The sequence below is a fragment of the Festucalex cinctus genome, chromosome 7 (genome assembly GCF_051991245.1).
Source record: "Festucalex cinctus isolate MCC-2025b chromosome 7, RoL_Fcin_1.0, whole genome shotgun sequence".
Taxonomy (NCBI): Eukaryota; Metazoa; Chordata; class Actinopteri; order Syngnathiformes; family Syngnathidae; genus Festucalex; species Festucalex cinctus.
This window is the reverse complement of record NC_135417.1, coordinates 8,531,403-8,558,479: the sequence shown is the minus strand read 5'-3', so window position 1 is coordinate 8,558,479 and position 27,077 is coordinate 8,531,403. Positions and strand designations below refer to the sequence as shown.

The 27,077-nt window shown below is 43.3% G+C and overlaps 3 protein-coding genes across 3 annotated transcripts; 2 read left to right on the top strand and 1 right to left on the bottom strand.

The window, feature by feature from the left end:
- The first annotated feature begins 6,583 nt into the window (after window positions 1-6,583).
- LOC144021739 (cell adhesion molecule CEACAM5-like) lies at window positions 6,584-16,823 on the top strand. Its single transcript, XM_077525823.1, has 13 exons — window positions 6,584-6,728; window positions 6,802-7,095; window positions 8,530-8,811; window positions 9,006-9,269; window positions 10,113-10,388; window positions 11,153-11,404; window positions 11,664-11,939; window positions 12,240-12,494; window positions 12,665-12,940; window positions 13,877-14,128; window positions 14,720-15,019; window positions 16,068-16,313; window positions 16,396-16,823. Exons 1-13 carry the CDS (start codon window positions 6,674-6,676, stop codon window positions 16,482-16,484), a joined length of 3,117 nt encoding a protein of 1,038 aa, XP_077381949.1. The 5' UTR covers window positions 6,584-6,673; the 3' UTR covers window positions 16,485-16,823.
- An 851-nt stretch (window positions 16,824-17,674) lies between these two features.
- On the bottom strand, window positions 17,675-20,893 carry pafah1b3 (platelet-activating factor acetylhydrolase, isoform Ib, gamma subunit). The gene is made up of 6 exons (XM_077525827.1): window positions 20,749-20,893; window positions 20,409-20,536; window positions 19,456-19,545; window positions 19,235-19,351; window positions 19,040-19,162; window positions 17,675-18,348 (listed from the first exon to the last, which is right to left on the bottom strand). The coding sequence occupies exons 2-6, from the start codon at window positions 20,487-20,489 to the stop codon at window positions 18,088-18,090; spliced, it is 672 nt and encodes a 223-aa protein (XP_077381953.1). The 5' UTR covers window positions 20,490-20,536; window positions 20,749-20,893; the 3' UTR covers window positions 17,675-18,087.
- Window positions 20,466-25,599, top strand: prr19 (proline rich 19). The gene is made up of 5 exons (XM_077525825.1): window positions 20,466-21,270; window positions 21,419-21,504; window positions 22,542-23,474; window positions 24,339-24,484; window positions 24,572-25,599. The coding sequence occupies exons 2-5, from the start codon at window positions 21,486-21,488 to the stop codon at window positions 25,058-25,060; spliced, it is 1,587 nt and encodes a 528-aa protein (XP_077381951.1). The 5' UTR covers window positions 20,466-21,270; window positions 21,419-21,485; the 3' UTR covers window positions 25,061-25,599.
- The last annotated feature ends 1,478 nt before the right edge of the window (window positions 25,600-27,077 follow it).

The following is a 27,077-nucleotide window of genomic DNA, read 5'->3' as shown; positions in this document are numbered from 1 at the left end:
GCCAATAAAGTGTGAAATGAAACTACCAAGTCAAATGTGCGCTGTTCTGCGCTTCCACCCTACTGTGATGTAACAGTGGGGCTCATTTACATAATAACTGCCTTCCACACAAAGTGATATTGTACTTGGTGAAAAACGAGCGGCAATTTTCAAGCAGCAGCCTGCCAACATTGTCTGAAATACTATCAAACAGAACGCCCCCATCACATCGAATTCAAAAGGTAAGCAGAGCTGCATTTGTTTTGATGGATGTACAGACGAGAGAGTGCATACAATACAGGCCTGTTGTTGTGTAGCCAGCCAAGCTTTTTGGAAATAAAGGTAGTAGCTTTAGACTGTGACGTTAGCTTGTCACAAAAAAAAAGAAAGAAAAAAAAAAAGAGATCTCCAATCTTCTGGCATACCTGCCTTGGCCAATAGGAGGCAGTATAAGTTATGCAGACACGAAGAGAAAAAAAAATAGTGTTTGTTCAACTACTACTTTAAGTGACTCGGTAGGATGTTGTAATACCAGTCATATTTAATAGAGCATAAATATATGCCAATGAGTATTGTTAGATTATCTGTCTAATATCCATTTTTTGAAAAACTGCGACCAACAATGCACATGCCACAAAAAAAAACAAAAAACAGTCCATTTACCATACACATATTGAAGTGTATGAAGTGCTGCCTTTCCGAGTGAAAATGCTTGTATTGACGTCCTTTGCGGGTGCTCACTTTCCCCAAAAAACTTTGGGCTATGCTTCCGCAAGAAGAAGCCGCCTATTGGTCGTCATGGTAACAAAAAAACAGACTCACTGATTGGCCCAGAAGAATATGGACGATGTGGGCTGGTTCATTTGCATCAAAGCAACTTACTGTATTTCATCTGCAGACAAGAATCCTTTGGCTATTTTGAGAGAGAGAGAACATCAGGAAAACTATAAAATGGTCAAAAACTGCACGTCTCCTTCAATTTTTATTTATTTTTTAAATACACCTTCCGCGGCGCTACCGCATATGTTCAGTGAACAATTAACATGACTGATTGTCGCATGTTGACCATAAAGCGCCATTTTGACGCTTTGTTTGACTCGTTGATGACCTTTGACCGGCTCGTGTTATTGATTTACTCGCAGCTAAAGGGAAGCCATTGTGACGCACATCTGGAAATTTCAATGAGTATACTTCGTCTCACTGACTCTTTTTTTTTTTTTGGACATAATGATGAAATACTGAAGACGTGTGAATCACAGAAAGCAAACAGGTGAGGGAGACAAAGACCTCCGGTGTGTTTTGACTCATTACTGACAAGACAGCCCTTTATGACTTGCTGTATTTGCCTATAGATGATCTCACCCTGTCCTATACGGAATTAAGATATGGAAGTTAAACATTAATTAAGTTGGTTTTACGTCATAATCAAAACACCTGGCGTTGCCACTCGAGTTGAGGTGTGTGTCCAAAAAAAACGTTTTCCTATCTCAGGTGAGTTGTTAAATGTATTAAAGCAGTATGTGGTCCTTTTCCTTGTTGGAGGTAATGAAACCCACCAATTCATATGTGCATTCACTGAACCTTTTTTTAAAATTGAAAAATGAGATATGAGTCCCCCCCCCCCCCCCCATATACAGAAAAAGAGAGAGAGAGAGAGAGAGAGGGAGGGAGAAAGAGATTTATCAATTTCACTAAATATGGAAACTGACTGGTTCGAATGGTCAATGGAACATTTGGACCCGATCTTTGTGCATATCAGACAGAATTGATGGATAGATATGTAAATGTAGATGGATAGGAAAAAAAAAAAGCAGTGGCCCCAGAACTGAACTCTGTGGAACACCATATGTTGTGTGATACATGTCAATTCGGAACCATATGGTGTTCCACAGGGTTCAATTCTGGGGCCACTGCTTTTTACATTCTAAAAAGAAAATAGTGGTGGTGTTTTTATTTTTATTTTTTTAAGTGCTCTATAAATATGCAGTAGAGTTATGGAAATCAGCGTTCTAACTGCATGATTTTGTAAGTCCAGCACAACTAGCTATCTAGCAAAGCTACAGAAACACTTTCTTTAGCTGCATGGAGATAGGGAGTACAAGAACACAACACTTTTTGAATTCAAGGTGAAAGTAGCCAGATTCGATGAAAAGGCTACTCTACCTGTTCATTTTGTTTCTATGTCTTGAATTTAAAAATAAATAAATAAATAAATAAAAATATTTTATTGGGGTTCAGTAAATGCGCATATAAACTGGTGGGGTTCGGTACCTCCGACAACTCAACTCAACTTTATTTATAAAGCGCTTTAAGAACAGGCGTTGCTGTATACAAAGTGCTGTACAGAAATGGATCTGATAAACGTCCTTAGCTTGAGGACCTTGAATAAACAACATCCCTGCCCCCTCCCCCAAGTCTAGCTCAACATACCACCTTGTCATCATTTGTCACGTGGAGAACTTCACCCAAGATGGCAAACAAAGATGGAAGACAGAAGCTTGGGCGGTGGGTGACACTCTCATCCTCACCTGGCTTGGGGACCAGCAGGCGGTTTTCCCCAACCACAGCGGCAGGGCGACGGTGGACTTGCCGTCGCCACGTGCAACGGCATCAGCTCCCGTCTGACTTGTTCTGTGCTGTCACGCTCTAATTGGAGCGACACCTTCATCAACATAATCATCATCATCATCATCATAGCTTAAAGCATGTGCTGGGGGCGTTTTCTTACGTCATCATATGAAATATACATACGGTATTATAATGTTTCCATGTTGCACTTCATATTGTACACATTACATATACAATTTTCTGCGATTGGCTGGCATGATGCCGTGGCTTGGATTTCTTTCTGTCCACACTCGGTAAGACATGATCACCAGTGACTAAATATAACAACGTAGTGTTTTTCATTCTAAAAGTTTGGTCCAACGATACATTTAACGTACGCGACATACACCGCGATTCCCAAACTATCGTGCATATTCCAACGTTCACCTGACAGTGATTATATTCCTTGTTCTCTGCTCTCTCTGGCAGCTTTCATTTCGCTACCAAATATGGTTGAGAGACACTTTTCAAGCCAGTTTATCCCAAGGGTGTCACATGGCGGCGAAGACACTACAGTACTGTGCTATGAAATGAACAGCATTGTGGGTAATACTTAAAACAAGGACTGCTTGTCTGTTCACAGATGATGACGGCCGCCTATGATCAACACGTGGTGCCCGCAAGGACAATAGTTGTGCAATCAGACCACTGACATCAACCTTAAATCACATTTGACAGTTTTTTTTTGTTTTTTTTGTGTGTTTTTTAAGGGGGTGTTAAAAAAAAAAAAAAAAAAAAAAAGTCTCATTTTGTTGGAAAATAATTTCAAATTCTTGGCTTCAATAAAAGCTGGAGGAATTATATCTTGGTGATTTATATGGCAACAATTTACTGCTTCGGGATCTTTGTTTTCACAGAGATTGTAGTATTCAGATGTCAGTATTTTACTAAATGAAAAAAAAAAAACTAATTAGCTGTTCGTCTCTGTGTGCCCTGCAATTGGCTGGCAACCAGTTCAGGGTGTACCCCGCCTACTGCTCGGAGCAAGCTAGGATAGGCTCCAGCAACCCCACCACCCTTGTGAGGAGCAAGCGGTTAAGAAAATGGATGGATGGATGGATGGACAGTCCCCTGAGCTGTTACCTCATCATGGTAAATGTCGTAAAAGTTCTCACAGGCATATATTCTTTATCCTCTGCACGGAACAACTATATTTAATGCGATATGGATGAGCTAAGCGATGTGTGAAGCTTAGTTGTCTGGGTTTTATGTCCCTGGTGGGTCATCCAGGGCAAACAGGTGAGGGAGCAGGCAAAGCACGGGATGCATTTTCACAATAAATAAATATATAATTGCTTGACTGTCATATTGCTTTTAGTGTGCTATTCAAGTAAAGGCGAAGAATATCGACTTGGCTCATGCAGCCTCCTTTGTGCAAGAGATTGAAAAAAAATTAAAATAATTTTTTTTTTTTTGGACACCCCTGATGTCAAATCAACAATGTATGTTTGGTCCAACGTCAATTCCATTGTAATGTTTGCCCATTGTATCATAACGTTTGCCTTTGTGTCATTTGATGTAACGTACCGAGGATAATAAAATATTTATCCTGCTGACACGGGCTATTGAAAGTGTACAGAAAGTGCTTGGCGCCACCACAAACATGGCAAACAGGTGAGGGTGGATCAAGTGCAAACAAGCAAACTGTTTCGTTTCACTTTAAAATGCCACAGAGCGGAAGAGGCCCTCATGTATGCGACTGTAATGATAATTACTTCATAAAGCAAAATGATTCGTATTATTACCATTCAGTGGTTACCTATGATCGTCAATGACACAAATAAAAGACAATGTGTGTGTGTCCAGTATATAAAACTAGACTAAGTGCAATTTCTGGAGAAATTACATGGGAATGCTGAAAGCTGAATGCTTATGAAGTAAATTGAAAGATAAATTATGTGAAAATTACAACGTTTTCATTGAAGTTGAAAGATAAATGAATATAAAAAGAAAACTTGAACTGCAATCAGACTAAAATGGGATTTAATCATTTCAGAGAAATTATAATTCATTTCCTGACACGGTAGTCAGTTGGTACCAAACCATCAAACGTACTAAATGTGGTCCAAGCGGGGTTTGAACCCAGGTTTCCCATGGGGGAAGCAGTTACTCTAATGACCGAGCTCACTTGCCTTGTTCAAATTCATGGCTAATGGCGTATGGATTTTAAAAACAGCCATATAATGAAAGCCAGCGTGAATTTAATCATTTCAACTGCCAATTGATATGTTTGCAATGTACAGTCAGAGGTGGGATTTGAACCAGGGACCTCCTGGTTAGTGGACGACATGCTTAACCAAGTGCGCCACTGAGCAGCATCAGAGAGCTACTGATGATGATCAGTTGTCGGGGTGTGAATTGCCTAGTACCTGACGATTCGATTCGTATCACGATTCACAGGTCACGATTCGATACCGATTAATCCCGATACAAATTTATAAGTCGATTGTTGCGATTTTTTTCATTAGAATTCAGAAAATACTAATCAGTAAACTTGTAGAGTGTAAGATTTGTATGAAAATGTATTATTTATTTATCTGAAACTTCAGTCTTATACAGGTTGTAATCTGTTTCATGCTTGAACAGCATTAAAATAAAATATTAAGGCTTAATATTCCGTTCATATAACATTCTTCCATGCTTAAGGTGTGAACCCTAATCCAAAGTAAGACATTTTGTTGAATATTTTTCCATTAAAAGTGGGAGTTTAAAAATCGATTCAGCCGCCTATTGAATCGATTCGAGAATTGCGCGATGTAGTATCGCGATATATTGCCGAATCGATTTTTTTTTAACACCCCTAATCAGTTGCATGTATGGAAGTGGGCGTGGAAAGTGTCAGTCCCATTGAAAATGAATGAGGAAAAGTTGATATTTAACGTTAAATTGTGTGAGTACTGTCAGGTGTGAATTTTTGAAGCAAGTTGAAATTTGAATGCTGTAAATCCGAAGTATAATGTGGGAGTTGTTTCTCTGCAAAAAACCAAAACCAAAAAACGAGGAGAATAAAAATCCGAGTAACATATGTGGGATGCTTTCAGCATTCCCACAAAAAAAAACATTTGCCTTTGGTTTTGGGTGTCCACTCAGTGGCTTTGTGAATACAGTAAACAATGAGCAATTATTTGATATCCATTTTATAGTCCACAGGTGCACTAAAAGAACAACTGTCTAGTTTGAACTCCAGAAAATCTACGACACTTATGGACAAGCATGCAAGCGCTTATATTCACACGACCAATTTAAAGTCGTCATTGAACCTAACATACAAGTTGTTGGAATGTGAGAGGACTCAAGAGTACCCAAAATTTAAAAGGGCCCTGTTAGAGAAAACAGTTCCGTACCACTGATACTATCACAAACACATTTTGTTTAACACGTCTTCCTCATCAACTGGTTCAACAAAACTGCATCTTTGTTTAACACCAAAATATTGCTGTAAGCGACACTTATTATTTTGTGTGTTTGCGTAACTGAAATTGTTGTTTTCATTGTGAGGAGCATAGTGAGTAAATACAAGACCACAGGCACAGTTCTAGTTCAGGTCCAAGGTTCCCTAAACGGGTTCCAAATCACTGAACAACAACAAACTATTTTACTTAACTAATTCTGCAAAGTCACCTTTTGTTGGTTAAACGCCAAACTACTGAATATTGGCAAACACATTATTTTTATGTTTGCGTAACTAAAATTGCATGGCACCGGCTGATGTGAAATTGTTTTATTACACAGAGTATTTTCCAGTGTTTATTCACCATCTGAAGGAATGTCACTGGAGCTCAAAGGTCCTTAAGTTAAGTTAAAGTTGAATGGAACGCGCGAGTGTGTGTCCCCCCCACTCCCACGACAAGTGGATGCAAAGTTGCCGGACAAGAAGAGAGCTTTACAGTAAATGGACACTCCTGTGGCGCAGCTCCGGGAGGATCAGGGCAAAACAGGGCGTGGTGCCTTTGTGGTGGCGGTGCTGAGCATTTGCATCAACAGAAAGTTGTGCACAGCAAATATTTGCTATCAAGGCAGCAAGCAGGATTGGTCACCGTTGAGGGATTTGAACTATTTTAGCTGATAAGGCCCAAGGGAACGCATCATGGAGCCTCCGTTAATGTGTCTGGTCGTCATATCCCTATTATCCTGCTTAACAGGTAAGACTTGGCAAATGTTTTTAAATCGAATGATATTAAGCAGTGCTAAAGACCGACGGTTTTCAATCTGCAGATGGTGCGGCCGGTCAGGGTATATTCGCCTCGGAGAACCCAATCGCCGTGGGGAAGAACGTCACCCTTTTTAGCGAAAGCCAAGTCAGCAAAGGCGTGTGGCTCTTCGACAATAACCTGGTGGTCATCATTTTCCCCGAAGAAGCGACCATCACCGGCAACTGGACGGGCAGGGTGGTGTTCAATTCCACCACCTCGGCGTTGACGGTGATGTCGCTCGGGCTGGAGGACTCCGGGACGTACACGCTCCAGGATGTGACTTCCTCCCCTTTCCAGTTAGTGCTGTCGGTTCAAGGTAAGGACTGCTTTCAAGATCATTGGATTTCCCAAGATAAGCAGGAGAAAATGGATGGATGGATGATACACGGATACACTGACAACTGATCAATTGAGTTGGTCCAGATGGTCCGTCGTTAGCTTAGGTAGGATCCATCTCCCCCCTTGACGAGGAGCATGATAACAGAAAATGGATGGATGGTTGGTTGGATGAAAGTTTGTGTCTCTCTCAGTACCCTTTGATAGCCAGCATTGCTCAGGGGCAGCGTGGTTTTTAGGTGGTGGAGTGACTTCCTCCCAACCTGAAGGCAGCGGGTTCAATCCTAAACCCTTTTGACCATGTTGAAATGTCCTTGAGCAAGATACTGAACCCCCAGTTTTTCCTTATGTTGCATCATCAGTAGGTAAAATGATGGGACAGTCTTAAAGGGTTTTACATTTACATTTGTCTGGTTGCCACTCCAAGTTGTAGTCTACTTATTGCCCACTGTAAATGGCATAGACTGCAGCTTCTCCTTGACTCCGAACTGGATAAACCGTAGAAAATGGATGGATGTTCAAATGTGTTCCACAGTTATTTGGCAACCAAATTAGGGTAGAGTCTGCCTTTTACCACAGTGACCACCCCAACTCTGAACAGCATAAGTGGTAGAAGATGGATGGATGGTTGGTTGGATGTATTGATGGATGGTTTGTCTGTCTACCTGGTGGAGGACTCTACTGAGTCCTGACTTAACCTGACAGAATTCCGACTCGAGTAATCAATTTTAAGCCTTCCGATTTGCTTGACTTAATCTCTAACAGCCTGCTATCTTCATCACTTACTTCCATCAGTCCACAAAATGCTTCTCCATTTCTCCTTTGACCAGTCGATGTGTTCGTTGAAACTTCAGACCGTCTTTGATCAAACTGGAGTCGATCATTGGCTCAGTCTTTGGCAATCCGGCTACTGTTTGATCCATTCGAATCGTAGTCTTCTGTTTTCTTCTTCTTCATCTCCGTGTTTTTGCTTTCCATTATAAAGCATTGCCAAGCATTTTGGCCAGGCAGCCTATCATTTTCTACCCTTCTTTGTACACTATCCCTCCCCATTTGATCAAACTTTTCATTGGAGTACGCTGTTCTTCTGAACAATGTCTAGGTAAGACGAATCGTTTCAGTTATCATTAGCTAATTTAGCATTTTTGCGTTAGTCACTTCATGTTAGCGAAGCTATGGCAACGATTTGTTGTGATAGCATAAAAGCCTGCGTGAATAAAAGAAGGAACCTATTTTGTGAGCAGTTTTTTTATGCTGTTGCCAAGTTATCAAAAAGCGTATTAGCTCAGTATGTTAAAAGTTGGATTTGTTCTTTGATTTTTTTTTTCTCTACTTCTACTTAAATATTGAGTGTGAGCATTTTTGCTACCCATAGTTAGTTCCAGTTTTTGACAAACCCTTTGTCTGTCCACAGAGCCTATTTCGGGTGTGAGCATGACCACAAACGGCAGCGACTTGGTGGAGTACAATGACACGGTGACGCTCACCTGCACCGTGGTCACGGGCACTTCCCTGTCTTTCACGTGGCTCAACGACACGGTCGAGGTGACGCCTGGCGGATACGTCCAATTTAGCGAAGACGGCTCCCAGCTCACCCTCACCAAAGTGACGCGCTATGACGAGGGCCCGTACATGTGTAACGTGACCAATGGCATCAGCGATGGACTCAGTTCATCTGCACAATTCAACATCAGCTGTGAGTTAGAAGCAGTATTATAGCACTGATAAAACAATCAATCATAATTTTTTGATGGCTTTTTAACCACATGACTGACACCTACAGTGCTCTTTTCTTTCTGGGCAATAGCCAAAATTAGCTTCTGAAAAATATACCCCAAACTAAACATCAGCAGCTCAGTAGCTCAATGACCATTTCTCTTGTTTCTCCAGATGGTCCCACGGATGCCACCATGTCAGTCACGCCCCTAATGCACACCCACATCACGGGCTCACACATCACCCTGTCGTGCTCGGCTGAGTCCAAGCCCCCTGCGACGATAAAATGGATGCTGGATGGGGTGAACCTCAACCACACCGGGGCACATCTTGAACTACCAATGGCTGTGGAGAACCAATCGGGGGACTACGAGTGTCTCCTGCACAACTCGGTCACATCCAGGTTCAGCAGTGTGAGCGCTATGATCAGGATCATGGGTAAGCTTGGGTGATATGTTAGAAAATGGATGGTTGTCTGTTTATAGCCTGTGAATGACCAATCCGGTGTGCAGCATGGAGCAGTCAGCTAAGATGGGCCCCAACTCATCTGTGACCCTCAACAGGATAACTGGTTGAAAAAGGATTGGGTTAGGAAGGGTCCAGTTTCCCCAATTTTAGGACAAGCAGTTGAAAATGGTCTGAGACTGTTTCTGGTCGCTCCAATTTCCTATGAGATTGAACAGGATAAACAGCAGGGAATTAGTGGATGGTCATCTGTCCATCAGTGCCATGCGACTGACTGATGACCAATCCATGGTATGGTCTGGCTTTCACCCAAGTAACAGGGATAGGCTCCAGTTTTTCGTGACTCTGATCAGAACTAGTGGTTGAGAATAGATATGTGCTCAAGCTTTGGCAAAATTGTTGCCTGGTTTTATGGCTCTACCCTATGATGAGGAGTTGCAACCAATCCACAGTGTAGTTTGCTTTTCACCACAGTCAGCTAAGTAGAAAACGGATTGATTGCTGTTGATGATTGACTGGCGTCAAATCCAGGTTGTAATCCGAGTGTAGTCTCTTAACAAGGATAAGCAGTAGAAAAGTGGATGGATTGTGATATGTCATGTTGGTGTCTTTTCAGACTGACCCAGTACTGCCCGCACGACACAACACATCTCGAGTTGGTTCTATTCCAAACAAAGATTTGGTGGTTTCATGCAGGCTTACATGCAGGACTGGTTTTCAGGCTAAAAGACCGAAAAGTCAACCTCATTCGAGATCGAAACTAAAAACATCAAATCTTTTTGCAGTGTTTACAATAAACAAGAATTTGTCCCACAGCGCCAATAACAGCCGTGACGGTGAATCACACGGGCGGAGTGGCGGTGGCCGACGAGCCCTTCACCCTCAACTGTCACGTGAGCGGAGTGGCAGAAATCATCCAGTGGATGAAGAACGGCGACCTGGTGTCCGCTGACAACACCACGATTTTTGATGCTGGGAACAAGACGCTGACTCTGAACCCGGCCCAGACTTCAGACGCCGGCCAGTATACGTGCCAAGCTTTCAACGCCGTGAGCAACATGAGCAGCAGTCCCTACACTCTGGCAGTCTACTGTAAGTTAAAACATTTGTTCCACTGACAAAGCTCTGATCAAAAAAAGAAAAAAAAACTGATCTCAAATGCTTTTTAATATTTCCTCATTTATAGAGACTAAGAATCCTACTTAAATTTCATTAGTTTGACTATTACCTGGCATGAGAAGGAACTGAAGTATAGCCTCAAATAAATATGTAATTTCCCTACAGCAGTTAGGGGCTGTGGGTCGTGACTGAACGAACAAGATCTCAGACACAAGCGGCCGAAATGAGTTTCCTCCGCAGGGTGTCCGAGCTCTCCCTTTGAGATGGGGTGAGAAGCTCCGTCATCCGGGACAGACTCAGAATCGAGCCACTGCTACTCCACGTAGGGAGGAGCCAGTTGAGGTGGCTCGGGCATCTGGTTTGGATGCCTCCCTGGTGTTCCGAGCATGTCCCACCGGTGGGGGAGACACCTGGAATGACCCAAGACTCGCTGGAGAGACTGTCTCTTGGCTGGCTTGGGAACTTCTTGGGATCCCCCTGGTGGAGATAGATGAACTGGGTGGGGAAAGAGAAGTCTGGGCAGGCTAGGATTGGTGCATCAAAACTGTGTCAATGAATTGTCTAACTAGTGAGGACTAAAAGTATGCTCTTATACGGACATTAAGCTGGTTACGAAGGATATCCAATAAATGTTCAAACTGCTTTCCAAAGACATGAGAGGCTAACACAGAATTGGAACTCAGTAATCCCAACCATCTTTAGGTACCACCCAAAAGTAATCTTGCTTGTTTTTGAAGACGGCCCATCCACCCCAGTGATCTCGACACCCTCCGTGGCCCTGACTGGAAACCAGGTGCTGCTCAATTGTTCCAGCAGCTCCCATCCTCCGAGCACGTACAGCTGGCGCTTAAACGACACTGAGGTGGCAAACACCGGCGAGTACCTGACGGGACCGTTGACATTCAACATGAGCGGGATATACACCTGCTTCGCCTTCAACAATGTCACAGGGAGAAACAGTAGCGCATACCGCATGCTCACTGTTTTGGGTAAGTGGAGGGCCTTGATTTATCTCTATTTCCTCAAATAGTGGCCTCCGACAGACACCACGTCTCAGTTTGTTACTGCTAAGTGAGAACCAACCAAACCTAAACACAACAGCAGCTCCTGAGTTATACTGACAGGGGATTGTTCAACAAGATTAAGCGTATCTATTTTTTTTCGAATACGGTCGAGGCCCTATGTACCGTGTGAGTCAATGCTATATGCTCATGTTCCAAATCTCCCCGTGCCTCAACCTTTCCACAGCTCCGGTGAGCGTGGCCTCCGTGACGGCCGTTGGTGCTCTACCCATCCTGAACCACACGTTCAGCCTCACCTGCGAGACCGTAGGAAGCGTGGAGTCCATCATCTGGTGGCATCACGGAGCCCCGCTGCACATTGACGGCAACACGAGCCTCTCCTCGAATAACGCCACCCTGACTTTTGACCCCGTGTCGATGTCCCACGACGGGAATTACACGTGCGAAGCTTCCAACCCACTCAGCAGCTTCACCAGTGAAAATTATACCCTCAATGTCATATGTGAGGTTTTTTTTTTTACATGCCGTATAGGAGTCACCAATTCCGGTCCTCGAGGTCCGGAGTCCTGCAGGTTTTAGATGCTTACGCCCACTAGCACACCTGATTCATATAATCAGCTCATCAGCATGCCTTGACAACGATCCTGATCTTTAATATCAGGTGTGTTGGTAGGCGGAAACATCTAAAACCAGCAGGAGTCACAACCTCGAGGACCGGAACTGGTGAACCCTGTATCAAGACAAAACAATGATGCAACTGTTGTGTCAACAGTATTGTGATAATACAATATTTCTGTTTTAGATGGACCCGCCGGGGAGCCAAATGTCACGTCGCCGATTGTGACAGTGGAAGGAAACAGCGTGGCACTCAGCTGCAGTGCCTTGTCGTACCCCGCCAGCCAGTACACGTGGGTCTTCAACGGCACCACTGTGGCCAACACGTCCGTGTACCTAACACCTGCTCTCGGCACAATCATGAGCGGGACGTACACCTGCACGGCCCGCAACACCATCACCGGCGACAACAGCTCCGCCGACACCACGTTGACCGTTCTTGGTGAGACCACGTGAAGGGTTTCCAGAAAGAAAAGAACAACAACCAGTGGTGGAAGTAACAAAATACAAATACTTTGTTGCTGTACTACCGAAAAATAACTTTTTAACACCATAAATTTATCCCTCTGAAAACAACCAACAAACAGTCTTTGTGTGTTTTTTGTTTTTCAGAGAAAATCAATCATGTAAATATAGACGTGCCCGTGCATCCTCCCGTGGAAGAATATTTTTACACAATGACGTGCAACGTTTCCGGGCCGGCTGACCAAGTGTTATGGCAAAAGAACGGACAGCCACTGATCACGGACGCCAGGATCGAGATGTCCGTGGATAACCGCACCGTCAACTTTACCCAGCTGCACCGGAATGATTCCGGACAGTACCATTGTTTGGCTATCAATCCGGCTCAACTCGTGCCAAGCGATCCTTATTTGCTCCTTGTAAACTGTGAGTATGACGTGGATAGATACTTCTTGACACTTACCATATTTGGTAATGGTAACACACATGTACTTTGTAGTGTGGCCAAGGGGATTTCCTCCAGCCAATCACCAAAAGATAAATGGTGCATATAATTAAGGGCTTTTGTGAATGGGGAAATGCTTTTATTTGTACCCACAAATGCATTTTTTAAAATTATACAATAAATACTATACGTTTTATTGTATTTATAATTAATTGCTCATATTAAATATTGTATTTCAGATATTTTTAAAAATATTTTATTTCACATTTCCAATTTTTTTTATTTAGAATAAAAAAAAAAAACATGTATAATATTCATTTTACATATAGAGTATAAGAGTATTTACTCTTATATATATCATATAACAGCTTTCACCGTTGTTTTTCATACAAACACAGAATGTAAAGAACTAAACCGTTGGCATGCTTTACTTCAAATTAATGGACGCTGCACCTCGAGTGTATGAGTTTATTATATATTGAGCTGCCAAAATTCCTCAGTAAGCTGCAGTAACGCCAGACGTTTTTCCACCGACGATGCAGATAATATCCGGTATTATTTGTTATATCTGTTTACATCCATTTTCTGAACCGCTTGTTCCTCACAAGGGTCGCAAGGGCTGCTGGAGCCTATCCCAATTGGATATGGGCAGTAGGCGGGGTACACCCCGAACTGGTTGCCAGCCAATCGCAAATCTGTTTACATATGCTGAGCAACCAATTGTGTTCAAATATCCGCTGTAATAACACACAGATGCCATTTGATCTCCCATCTATAAACTTTTGCGTTACTAATTAGCAGTAAGACAAACAGATTAATAGCAAAGCTATTTGGTTGTTCTACACTCAGAAAATACAATTGTATTTGTTTTATGCTTCATTTGACAGTAATCGTGATCGTGCATGTTTTTTTTGTAGTTGGACCCGAGACGCCGATGGTATACGGTCCGACGATGGCCGTGGAGGGTCAGTCGGTAAACCTCAGCTGCTCGGCAGTGTCGCAGCCTGACAGCATCCTCAGCTGGTGGCACAACGTCACCCTGGTTGCCAACAGCTCCGTGTTTGTGACGCCGCCTTTGACGCTAAACATGAGCGGACAATACACCTGTGAGGCCCGCAATCCCGTGTCGGGAAAGAACAGCACCAACGTCCTGATGCTCTCTGTTATTGGTAAGAATCCACAAGAGTACCCAAATGTTTTATGTATTTAAAAACATCAGTCAAGATCATACTTCCTTGACACCAATTACTCATTCCTAACGAGCCACAACTTTGACCGTTTCTGCCTGTCCTTCAAAAAAGTAACTTTTACACACGTTTGTTCATTTGCTACCAAATTGGAACGGCACGTACTCGACAGATGGGCGACATTAATTTGAGACATTGAAAGTTTTCATTATTGCGTGTGGTCAGAGCATGGCAGCACAACACAAAACTAAGCGCCATAAGGACGGAGACGATTGCCCACTGGGCAAGCAGACTCGTTTAGCATCGCCCGCTGTAATTAAGACTTTAGTAGTCACCGATTACTAATAGATCTTTTTCTACGTTAAAAAAAAAAAAAAAAAAAAAAAAGACTTCGGGTGCATTCAAATTTAACAGTAATGTAAGAACAGTAACATAAAAATGTTAAAACTGCTTTGTGATCAGTCTGTGGTGTATTTTATGGTTTAAACTATTAATGTAAGCAATTCTAAACAATTACGTGCATTACTTTTCCCTATTCGCTTACCTAATGTAATAGTGCATTGTCATCTTCAGAGGACATCAATTCCGTGACGGTGGAAAACGCCACCATTCCCATCGACGGCGACAATTTCACGCTCACCTGTGTGGTGGACGGGCCGTACACGTCCATCCATTGGACGAAGGACGGCGTGCACCTTGCGGCCAACTGGTCTGCGGCCAACTGGTCCGCCGCCAATCACACCCACTACTACATGGAAGGGAACAGGCTTCGCTTCGCGCCCTTGATGCGCAATTACAGCGGCACGTACAGGTGCGTCGCCACCAATCTGGTCGGACCTCACGAAAGCCCCCCGTACGAGCTCCTGGTCAACTGTGAGTACAGCACTTTAAAAAAAAATTGGCCATGCACAGTGGTGTCTTGCAATACAAGTTTTGGGTTTTGGTTTAAGTGCAGATGCAACTATTCAATAATGTATATAAAAAAATAATAATAATGTGACAACAACTTCTAATTTTGGTCAAATCAATTTAGGGGTCGTTCCGTGCCAAATCAGCTGGTGGCTTTGCCTAAGCAGATTTTGATTTTGATGAAATGTGGTGTCAAGTTTAAGGTCAACTAAAGACCACTTTGATTCCTTTCTCTCCTTTGATCGTTCCTCTAGTCTCCTGACCTTCTGTCTCTCCTTTGATCTTTCCTCTAGTCTCTTGACCTTCTGTCTCTCCTTTGATCTTTCCTCTGGTCTCCTGACCTTCTGAACTTCACGACTCTGGCGAGACTCTGAACAATCCGGTTAAGGTGAAGGGTAATGGGTTTTTTTTTTTTTAGGTTTCAGGTGAACTAATGAGCACAAAGTCACACGAATTCACACATGGGCGCGCACAAATGCACACACACACACACACACAAATGTGAACTTACGCACATTAAAAAACAAAAAAAAACAAAAAAAGGAGAAAACGATATTTTGAGCTCTCAAGAAAAAAAAATAAAATATAAAAAAAATAAAAAATAGGTAAACTCAAGACTAAAGCAAAAGGTTACTAAAATATGCACCAATCTTGGAAATAATTGCCGAGTAGGAATTCGCCCAGTAGTTCCTGATATACAAGAGTTCAAAGGAAGGTGGCCACACCCCTTTGCCCCCCCTCAAAAAATTTTAAAATTCGGCATTCAGTAGCTTCCAAACCCCTGCGTGGATTGACCTAAAATTTGAGATTTAGTGTCATCATTCTCAACAAGTGGTTAAAATTTTCCGATTTTTTTTGTTTTGTTTTGGGGTTTTTTGCGATAGTCATCCAATGCTGGAGCTCTCCATTGCAAGCCGGCGAGACTTCCTTGTTCGCCGAACTGCTCACTCAACCACTGACAGCCAGTTTGCAACATTTTTCAGCTAAAACGGCATCTCTCATCCTCTTGCAGACGGACCTCTCAGCGTCACTATCAACGGTCCGAACTTGTCTAAAGACCTCACCGTTTCCATCACGTGTGTGGCCGATTCGCGGCCGGAAAGCGAGTACGAGTGGTTTCTAAACAATGTGCCGTCATCAGCCATCGGCTTCGGCAGCATCATCCAAATCCCGCTGCTGGAGTCCAATTACACGTGCAAGGCGACCAACCCCGTCACCAACATCACCATGTCTCACACAAAGACGATTAGCCTTACTGGTGAGTACGATGGCACCGCATTGTGGCCATAAAATGGCAAATTCTGTTAAATTCTCTAAAAACGATATCACTTCTCTTCCAGGTTCTGCTTCTGCTCTCCGTTCCCCATCACAAAAAGTCCTCGTGATCTTAAGTGTTTTTATCATGTCCGTCCAGGTTCTCTTCCCCTGAATAGCTCAAAAATCATTTGGAATTTTGCAGCTGACAAAACACGGTCATTTCTGTTTGCTTGGAAAGACGGAGAAGGCGGATTGACATTTGTAACAATCTCATAAGTCTTCATTTTTCTTCATTGTTTTGATTATCGCTGTCACTGCACTGGACGACACTTTTGATTCCTTTCAAATTGGCTCCATTATCTCACTTGATAATCAATTCTTGCACTTTTAACACCCCCCCCCCGCCCGCCAAGTCATGTGATATCAAAGTGTATGAAGTGTGTATGAACTTTAACATGAGTTGATTTGTAGTATTGTATTTATTTCTAAATCAATAAAACTTGGAAGACTGGTTGGCCCTTGTGCCGTCTTGTTAGTTATAGGGATGTGACAAAAACGGCAATATGGTATCGCGATATTAAAACTGCCACAATATATCATCGTCATGTCAGGATATTAAAAGCAGCATATCTGTAAAAAAAAAAAAAAAAAAAAAAAGTCGGGTTGATTTCCATTTCTGCAGTTCCAGCACCCTCTGGTGCTAGTTTTTTTTTTTTTTTTTTTTTTTTTTTAATTGCAATTTAATTTTCACAAGGCATGTTTTAGCCCATCTATGTCCATAAATATTGGGACATGGACACCATTCTGATCCTTTTCGGCTCTGAAAACCTACCACCATGGCTTGGAAATGAAACAAACAAAAATATGGAGACCTTCAGCGCTTCACAATGACCTGAAGCACACTGAGAAGGCAAACCAGAGTTTTTGAAAGCAAAGCAATGCATTGGTCAAGTCTGTCACCTGACCTGAAGCCGATTCAGGTGGTCTCTACAGCTCTTATTAGTTGCTCAGGTAGCAAGCAAGATCAAAGAGCAGATACCAGGAGACCAGCCAGTACATTAGAGGTGGAGGGACCTGTAGGCGGGCACCAATTCAGTGTCCAGAGAATGGAGGAGATACCAAGAGACAGGTCAGTAACTCGGTACACCAGGAGAGGTGGCCAACAGAAGGAGTTCTTCTATTGTCCATATGCCCAGACATTTTTATGTGTCTGTTTTAACAGTGTGGAAGAGATACCAGCAGACAGGCCAGCACTCTGGGAGCACAATTCGTTTTACCCCCTCCACAATGGCATACGCCATCAGGATCACTGTGTCGTTCACAGCATGGATGAGACGGGCCAATAACAAAACACACCCAAAATAATATGCTGTTGTTTTCCTTTAATTCACTTTCTCAGCTTACACTGCTCAGAAAATGACGCATTGGAATGTTCCTAAGAGCCGAATTCGAGCGGGGCTTGTACGACGACCACAGCCTCTCCATCTGTTGCTTTTAAATACGATAGCTGAAGCAAAAAGTGCTTATGGGTAATAATGACGTCATATATGGAGGGTTATCACGGGATGAAAACGGGAGTGGGCTTGAAGCGGGACATCAGTCGTTCTCTCTCGCATTTCACATTTATTGAAGTGTTTTGGTCCCATTACCTGTAACAGTGATTGACAACCACGTCGCTCACAATCGATTCTATTCATCATTCTTGCTAAGCTAGCAGAGTGTGAAGGACTGGTACGAGTCGTCTATGTGTGTGCGTGAGTGTGAGTGTGTGTTCCTCAGTTCTCGGCCGACCTGTCTAGCATGGACTTGAGGTGAGCGTGCAGCGGCTCGCACACCGCCTGGTAGGCCTGCGGGCTCAGGTGAAGGTAGTCGTACATGTCCTGGTGTGCGATGCTGCCGCTGGAGTTCACGAAGCCCGGGTCCACGTTCAGGAAGGAGGCGTGAGGGAGGCGGGCCACGGCTTCTCGCACCAACCGGTTGACCTCGGCGTTGCGATCCCGCAGCGGGTTCGGGGATTTACCTCTCGGGAGGAGTCCCTGCACAGGAGAGGTATGGACGTTAAAACAGCTGCACACTCTGAATTACAAAAGTTTTTTTTTCTTGATTACTGTTTATTAACCAGTGATTGGTGTTTATTTCGTACTTCATATAGTGATAAAAAAAAACGGGGGGTGATTGGTGTACTATGTTACTGGTTCGGTCATTGTTTTCCAAAGCAAAAACAGATGTTTGCAAATGTCTTATTTTGATTAAACAGAGAAGATAATCAGTCTTCTTTCATGAAGACTTGCAGAAATCAGTAAACAACTATTGTTGATATGCTGAAATCAGAGGATTTGTACAATTAAACAAAAAAAAAGAAAAAATGGCTCAGAACGATTACTCGATTATTAAAATAGTAGTCGATTAATTTGATAATTACTTGTCGATTAAAAGATTAATTTTGACAGCACTACTGTAAATTCTGTAAAGGCAGTAAATTGGTATAAGTATTTTTTAAACCACTGTTTCTTACTAAAATAGGCTGGCATCCAAATGACTACTTAAAAAAAGCTTGTTTATTAATTGTTATCATCATCTTCCTTATAATTATAATAATGTTTAACATAGTATGGAACTACACTGCAGAGAGACAAAATATTAGGAACAGTTCTCAATGTGATGCAGTGTAGTTTTGGACCACCACAAATTACTACGACTCGGTGCAAAAGTGTGCCGGTTACTTACGAGCACGAGCGTGTGAGAGTGCGGCAGCTTGTTCTTGATCACTTGCACGATTTCCAAAATGCCGCCGCAGATCTGCTCTGCGGTGTGACCGCGATTTTGGGTCCCCACCCACAGCACGACGATCTGGAGCGACAAAAGCGAGCGGGTGACTCCGCAGTGTCCGTGTGATGGAAACGGACGAAATGTACGGAAAACCTTTGGGCTGATGTGGTCCAGTTCACCGTTGGTCAGTCTCCAGAGCACGTGCTGCGTGGCGTCGCTGCCCACCCCGAAATTGAGGGCGTGGAGTGGGGAGAAGAGTTGTCGCCACACCTGCAAAATCGCCCCCAAGAATAAACAAAACAAGCTTGGACGTCAGATGAGCACACATTTGTTAAAAACAAACACAAAAATGGGCATAAGGAATCGTTTCTTACGCCAAATTGATGCATGAGCTGCACCAGAAAGTCGCCAACGAAGAGGATGTCGGGCTCTTTGCCTTTGCTGTCGGACAGGAAGCGGTTGTGCTGCACACACAGGACAACTCAATATCGGAAGGGGCATCCTCGTGCCGAGGAACCAAAATTAAATTGAGTTGAGTAGCTTCATTTCGAGAAAAGCAGTGCCAACCATAACGGAGTTGAGGAGTTGGCTAGTTTCATTTAGGAGAAAACAAACAAACAAAAAAGTACTGATTTGCCACCATCTTGTGGCAATTATAAACCTCTTTAGTGAGGCTTCAATTTAGGAATATCACCATCAAATCTTTATAGAAACGATTATCTAAAACCCGTATCTCACTGAGGGTTGAACATTAGCAAAGATAGTAAAATTTGGTTTTCACAACTGGATTCGTTCAAGATTGCAGCATTTCCTAAACATTCTCAATGGTTTCCTAAAGCGTCTTAATGGTTTCCTAAAGCGTCTTAATGGTTTCCTAAACAGTCTTAATGGTTTTAGTTGAAGCAAGGAAATTTTGCACACATTCATAATTTCCTTGCGACAATAAAGACCATTAAGACTCTTTATAGAACCATTATGGCTGTTTTGAGAAGGTTTAGGAGACGCTGTGACCTTTAATGAACCATGTCCTACATATCAACATTCGCTAGCGTTGCAAACGTTCATCACTCAGTGGGATACGAACCTTGTTAATCATTCTCCATTGAGTAATCAAGTAATCGGATAAATTTGCACTTTCTACCAATAGATGTTCCTGATACAGTGAAAACACTGTCGTATAAGTAGTTTAAAGCAGTACAATGTAGTTTTATGAACACTGGAATTAAGTGCGTGCCGGAACATGCATGTAAATTGACCGACAGCCTGCGATGACGCCTATTAAAATGACGTTATGACACGAACACACTCATGATGTAGTCATACACACCATCGACATCCATCGTCCGTCTCCCTGGGTGTCCTCACAGGCGGTGGGTGTGGCGGCCGGGTTCCGCTCGTCGGCGCTCATGGCTCGGCCTCTATCAGCGTTTGAAAGCCGGCACGCTTCGGCACTTTCTGTTTCAACGACACAAAGCGAATAAATACAGTAAAGAAACAGCTAACACGGCTAGCCAGGCGCAAGTTTTACACGCCAATTAAATTAGCATTAGCTGCTAGCTTGTCTGCTTATGTTCTTTACTGAAAGAGAATGTGTCTCATTTAAACCTTAGTCGGTAAAAATAATTGTGCGCTGCGTTATATGTTGGAATTAACCAGCATAAACGTACTTGGAGGTTGAATATGGATAATTAAATAATAGAAAGTCCCGTCATCATCGCCCAAAATCCGTTTCAGGAAGTGAGGTTTCACGCTGGCGGAACGTACCACTGCTCCCCGTGGGGGTAGCGGTGCATTGTATTTCGAAACATTTCGCTTCCTTAGTGGTATTTTACAACCATGATTCAAAATGAGAAAATATATATATATTTAATATGTAAATACTGGGTTTAGTTTTATTTAAATTGGGGAATGGGAGATAAACGTTAGCTACATGGTGATACGTCCCCCGTAGAAGTGAGTCAATTGACCGGTTCCACTCATTGGGACGGTTGAGAGCCCCATCGCTGCGCTCTCCTTCCGCAGCATCGCGTTCGCAACGACGGTTAAAACGTTAAAAACTCGGTCAAACTCTCGGCAATCAGTTCTGGATTATTTTGTAACGCTGTTGCGACGGATTTCTTGTTAATTCCGCCACACGCGGCTCATGTTGGACGTAGTTGACTTTGAAGGAGTGCAGTAACTTCATTCAGGTGCGTCTTCTGTTAAAATTGCACCTGTTAGGCACATTATCTGCACACGGCTAACGAGCGTGCGCGATTGTATCGTTTATGATCACTTGTGCAGGGTTTTTTCCTCTTTTTCATGTTATAAATATGACAACTATGGATTGATTTGCAGGTGGGTAACCTCCTCGAACGGCTGATCACCACCCGTCTTCTGTTTTGGCTCTGCTAACGTCCGATAGATGGCGACGTCGCCAGTCTGTAAGTACAAATGAAGTTTTAACTGCCTGCCAGGCTGCAATACTGCCACAACATTAGGTACACTTACGTTGAGATAAAAGTGCACTGCGTACTCAATATGACTACAAATTTACAGCAACGCAAACGACAATAAACGCGTACCATCAGTAATTAAATAAATAAACAATGATGATAATAAAATAATTTACTTTTGTATTTAAAATCAGTGGCAACTGGTTTAGAACAAAAATAAAACCAAAATCTGCGCTGCAGTGACAGGCAATTCTTCATATGTAATTCTAATGGGACAAGTCGAAAGAAACACAAGAAGTTGAGAAATGTGCTTCAAGGCATACTTGACTTATTAAGCCATTTTCAGCAATAAAAGGTTCATATTTTGCCAAGAATTAATTTGATAACTTTTAGTTGTACAGTTAAAAACAAAAACAAAAAACTTTTTTTTTTTTTTTTTTCCCCCACCCACTCACACAAACACGCACACAAACCAACATGGTCTCCCAGGTGGGGAACTGAATCCACGCCAACCGGCGCCGAAGGCAAGTGACGGTTACACTCCTTCACCCAGAGCCCAATAACTTTAAAAACGATTTTTTCCCCCCCACTTGCTGTCGATTGAAGATGACGTCAACTGTGCTGAGGAAGTAGGTAACTCAACTCAAGTTTATTTATATAGCGCTTTCAAACAGCCTGAACTGTCACAAAGCGCTTTACAGAACACACAAAAAAACAAAAACAAACATAACATAAAACATAACACCTATACAATCACAACAAATCAACATTCTTCCATCCCTACATACGCTTTGATGTTTGAAGCAGTTTTTAGATGAAAGAGGACAGAATCAGTCTCCTTTCAGCAGTTGATCAGAGACGTGATCTCAGCATGCATGACCAATCATGGCTCTGTTTGCTGGGTTTGGTCAGCAAACTGACCATATTTTAAAATAGGGAGATGTAAATACTGTTTGTGTATGGTAGATGCTTTTTTTTTACCCCAAAATAAATTTGTGTAAAATATTATTTTTTTTTCTCTCAAGTCAAGATGAGCCACGCGGCAGAGGGACGATCCATCGGCGCCTGCAAATGCCAAACGGACACGAGCAAGCCCAAATTGAAAAGACTGAGGACGCGTAAGGAGCGCAGCAAGAGCGCCTCCAAGGTCAAAGGGCGCCACTGCCACCTTCGGGGCGGCCTGGATGTCGAGCACCTGCGCGGCTGCTGCCGTCACGCCCGCAGGAGGGGCGGCGCGTCGCCCCCGCCGCCGCTCTGCGACGCTCTGGCCCCCACGCAGGAAGCCAGCGTCATCACGGAGGCCCGCCTCATCGGCCACCGCGGCCTCTTCAACCGCGAGGTGAAGTCCATCGACATCGAGCGGCTGTTACTGGGGAAGACGGAGACGAAGGCGAAGGAGTCGAACGCAAAGTCTGCGCATGTCGTTAGTGATGCCAGTGGTCCAGATGAGGAGGCTGAAGCCACTGACGGACGCGAGAAGAAAAGCCAAGCGTCAGCCGTGACGCCAGACCAAATACAACAAGAGCATCTTTCATCCTCTGCCGATACCCCGGTGGCAAAGAGCACGAGACCCGATCGACGCGGGAGGCCGCCGTCCTCTGCCGAGTGCACGCCGCCGAGGAAGAAACTCCCGGACCGGCCGCGACCGCCCAGCCCGATTCCTCGTCGGCCCGTCGCCATGGAAACCAGTGAGGACGCTCAAAGAGAAGAAGCTGCTAGCAAGTCCGTCGGCGCGGTGGCGCAGCGTCTGCGCGACACCTTGCGCTTCCCTCTGATGAGGAAGCGGGACCTGCTGGCGGAGAGCAGGGAGGCGCTGCTGCGGGCCATGCGGCAGGCGCACGGCCAGCACCTGCAGCGGAATCTTCTCCACGTGCAGTCGGGCACCGGCCTCCAGCAACACCAAGAGGTCCATAATCCGAAGACCGCGCGGAAAGACCGGGATAGACGCTCGACGCCAGGTAGGCACGAAATGGCATCGCTGACTGAGTTTACGTGCGGTCAATATTTGGGTTTAGGTCAAAATTCCGGTTTGTGAAACTTTTAGGATAACTCGTTTGCATGCGTGAGCGGACAGTTACTCCCGTATGTATGTCCCAATCTAAACCGCCTTGCACAGACAACGCCATTATGTCAATAGACAGCTTGGCGGCATTACTGTTTAGTTGCGCGTGTTTTGTAATTGAACCAAGGCTCAATTTTGACTTTCGAGCACATGGTTTCAAATGGTCTGAGTGGCAACGTAAGATGGCTGCCGCGCATAGTACTTCTTGTGCGCAAAAGACTAATATTTGAGCAAAAGTAAATATCTGTTGTAAGTTTTATAGAATACAGTAGAAGCAGAAGTAGAAAAATGTGATTAATTACAGAAAATTATGTGATTAATTAAAAAAAAAAAGTGGTAATGCCTAGTTCACACTACTAAATTAATTTTAAAAAAATCATTGTGCTGTGCTTTGATTAGTGCTGGAACATAAAATGCATTATTGTTTTACAATTTGTACAAAAATAAATAAATAAATAAATAGAACTCAGGCTTAGTTCACCATTAATTTACACATTACTAACGAAAAGCTTAGTTCGGTCGAATTAAATAAATAGTAAATTTTAATTCACAAATGGACTATTAATCATAGTGCTGTGTTTTGATTAGTCCTGGAACATAAACTGCATTATTGCTTTTATTTTTTTTATTTTATGTATTTTTTTAAAAGGTCCCCTTTAATTTGGGCATAACAATCACAAAGCTTAGTTCGGGCAAACAAAATAAATAGCATGTTTGTTTGTTTTTTAAAGTGTTTTTTGTTTGTTTGTTTGTTTTTTAGACACATTCGCAGCACCATTTCAAGTCCACTCTTCAGATTCCTTCTTTTTCGGAAGCGAGGACGCTCCTGTTTTGGAAAACATAAGGAAGGAACGGAAGCGTGTTTCTTGGGATCTCTGTGCTCCGCAACAGTATCACTTCAACCAGGTAAGAACCTCAACTTATCGTTTTGTTTTGGGGTTTTTTTTGGGCAAAGTCTTTCGCCACGTCCACCTCACTTTGTCTCCTGTGAAGACGGACGCTTGGCCGACAAGCCCCATGGACACCTCGGCAGGCTTCTTGGATGACATCTTCAGGCCTCGCGCCTCGCCGGACTTCAGCATGGACTTCGGCTCCTCCACCCCCCCCTCGGCGGCGGTTCATCAGCTGTTCTCCCCATCGCCCGCCTGGCGAGCGGAACCGCCGGTGCGCGACTTCGACAGAACGGCCGTCCAGTTGGATTCCTTCGAGGACTGCTTTGCGCGGAGGAGGTCGAGTCGGTCGCAGGCGAGCTACGCGCAACTCAGCCCCTGCCGGGAGCTGGCAGGCCGATATTCACCGCCGAACTTTTCTCTGGAGCGGGACACCTTCTTTGAAAGTCAACCGTACACCTTCGCCCCCACCTTCTCCTCCCAGCCTTTTACCTCCCTCCACGACCACCATTGCCAGCCATCCTTCAACCTCGAAAGTCCTGCATTTTCGTTCACGTCCATGGCAAGCCCCAAACACTGGAATCTCTACTAACACACTATGTCAAAGGGGAGCACCAGGAAAAAACTATTCTTGACAATAATACGTTCAATATTGTGCCTCCACTAGTCCAACCGCTGTATTTTGATGGATATTGCATTCTTGAAATAAGAATTAAGTATACGCCCTCTGCTGGCGACTGAAATTGACATGAAAGTGCTCTCATTGCGAAGGTCTCGAGCCCCAACACAGAAAACGGGATCTGTGGCGTTTGCAATGCAATCCTTGAGAGTACTTTGACATCAATTTCAGTCGCCATATATGCGGAATAATGGAAAAACGGCAGCCCCCTGAGATAGATGAAAACAGTTGATTTAATCTGGTCTGATTCCATTAATGCAGTGTTAACGCGAATGCTGTTTTTAGACTAGTGGGGCAGCACATAGACTGTGAAGAAATTTTTTGCTTTGAATTCCCCTTGAACTCACTTTTGTTTGCTTATTTTTATTCTTTTGTGACCACTCATTGTACGTCATTGTATTGCACAGACAGAGTTAAAGTTATGTTTGAAATAAAAATAATCACAAATTAAACTAGAACAAAAAATGGAATGTCATTACAATTTAAAAAAAAAAATGTCTGAGTGATTAACCTCACAAACCAGATTGATCACTTTGATTCATTCAAGGGCGTCCTTCACATTATCATTCTGGAACTTCACTCGGCAGATGCGTTCGGGAAAGGAGGGACTTGCTGTACAATACTTCGAGTTGATTGGATGATTCAATGGATGAAAATGTCTTCGGTCAAGCGTTTGGGATGGAGGGTGGTGGGGGGAAGCACAAACATCTTTACCAGATAAAAATGCAGAAAGGAAACAAGGAAACAGTGAGTAATCTTGTGATAATATAATTAATTGCAGCGTCCATTTGTCTATGCGAGGTTTGTTTGTTTGTTTCCCATGGCATCGGCGCTTCCTATAGTTTCATCACAGTTGGATGTCCTGCCCGAAACAGCGCCTGATTGGGCCGACCTAAAAAAAAGGTCGGTTGTGAAGGTATCAGCTGGAGCAGTGCAAGATATATACTTGTAGTACGTATTTTGAACAAGTACCACGAGAATGAAGCTTACTGGCAAGGTTACCGAGCGATTGCTCGTATCTCAAATAGGTGGCTTTCATGTGACGTCACAAGCGCCCAACTCCAGATGGGGGACAGGAAGTAATTTCCCCATCGGAAAACGCTGAGAAAATGCTGAAGTTTTGTGCTGTTTATGGCTGCACCAACTGGTCTAATCGAGAAAAAAATAAAAGCTTTCGTGGCCCGAAGTAGAAACCCATAAAGGTGTAAAAAAAAAAGAAAAAAAAATACCGAAAGAAGACAGCAGTCCTGGATTAAAAACCTTCGTCTGAAATCCGGAGGAGCAAAGTTGGACAACGCTAATATATTCAGTGATCACTTTGTGAAAGGTAAGGATACAGTAATGAAACTACTTACATAGCTGAATAAAACTCTCAACAGGCCGGTGTGATATTACCCGAAATGTGTGTCCATGCTAGGTGGCTGTGTCTTTGTTTTTAACAATGCTAGCTACGTTAGCTATCACAATGAGTGGTTCTTAACTTTGACTGCCAGGCGTTATAAAAACAAAACAAAAAAATCCACAGTGCCAGCCGCTTTTGAGCATTTTAATTCATCTTTAAAGGCAAAAAGAATATTGTTTGCCTTTACTACATATACAATGTGGCTACTCAATGAAAGATCGCATTCCATTCATTGGAATTTTACTAATCATCATGAAACGTCTTTGGCAGTCAAAGAGTTAAATTGAGGTCCTTCTTCCAGGAAGGCCACAACATACGTTAGACCTCTGACAACACACCTAGCAACATGCAGAAAATAGCAGGTAACGTAACAGTTAGCTAGCTTGTAGCCTGATGCCAGACAGTGGTACCTTTGTGTACATTTGAGTTGAAAAGAGACATTTACTCACCCAAACAAAAACAAGACTTCAGTCATTTAGTAGCAAAATAGTTGTAAGCCTCCAGGCTTTTATACACCGTCATTTGGCT

Bases quoted from the DNA above. Each gene is read 5' to 3' on its own strand.
- prr19 (XM_077525825.1), top strand. The intron at 23,475-24,338 runs GTAGGCACGAAA...TTTGTTTTTTAG, and splicing joins GGATAGACGCTCGACGCCAG to ACACATTCGCAGCACCATTT. The intron at 24,485-24,571 runs GTAAGAACCTCA...TCTCCTGTGAAG, and splicing joins AACAGTATCACTTCAACCAG to ACGGACGCTTGGCCGACAAG.
- pafah1b3 (XM_077525827.1), bottom strand. From the start codon at position 20,489: ATGAGCGCCGACGAGCGGAACCCGGCCGCCACACCCACCGCCTGTGAG. The intron at 19,546-20,408 runs GTGTGTATGACT...CTGTGTGTGCAG, and splicing joins ACGGACGATGGATGTCGATG to CACAACCGCTTCCTGTCCGA. The intron at 19,352-19,455 runs GTAAGAAACGAT...GCGATTTTGCAG, and splicing joins AGCTCATGCATCAATTTGGC to GTGTGGCGACAACTCTTCTC.
- LOC144021739 (XM_077525823.1), top strand. From the start codon at position 6,674: ATGGAGCCTCCGTTAATGTGTCTGGTCGTCATATCCCTATTATCCTGC. The intron at 6,729-6,801 runs GTAAGACTTGGC...TTCAATCTGCAG, and splicing joins CCTATTATCCTGCTTAACAG to ATGGTGCGGCCGGTCAGGGT. The intron at 10,389-11,152 runs GTAAGTTAAAAC...TTGTTTTTGAAG, and splicing joins CTACACTCTGGCAGTCTACT to ACGGCCCATCCACCCCAGTG.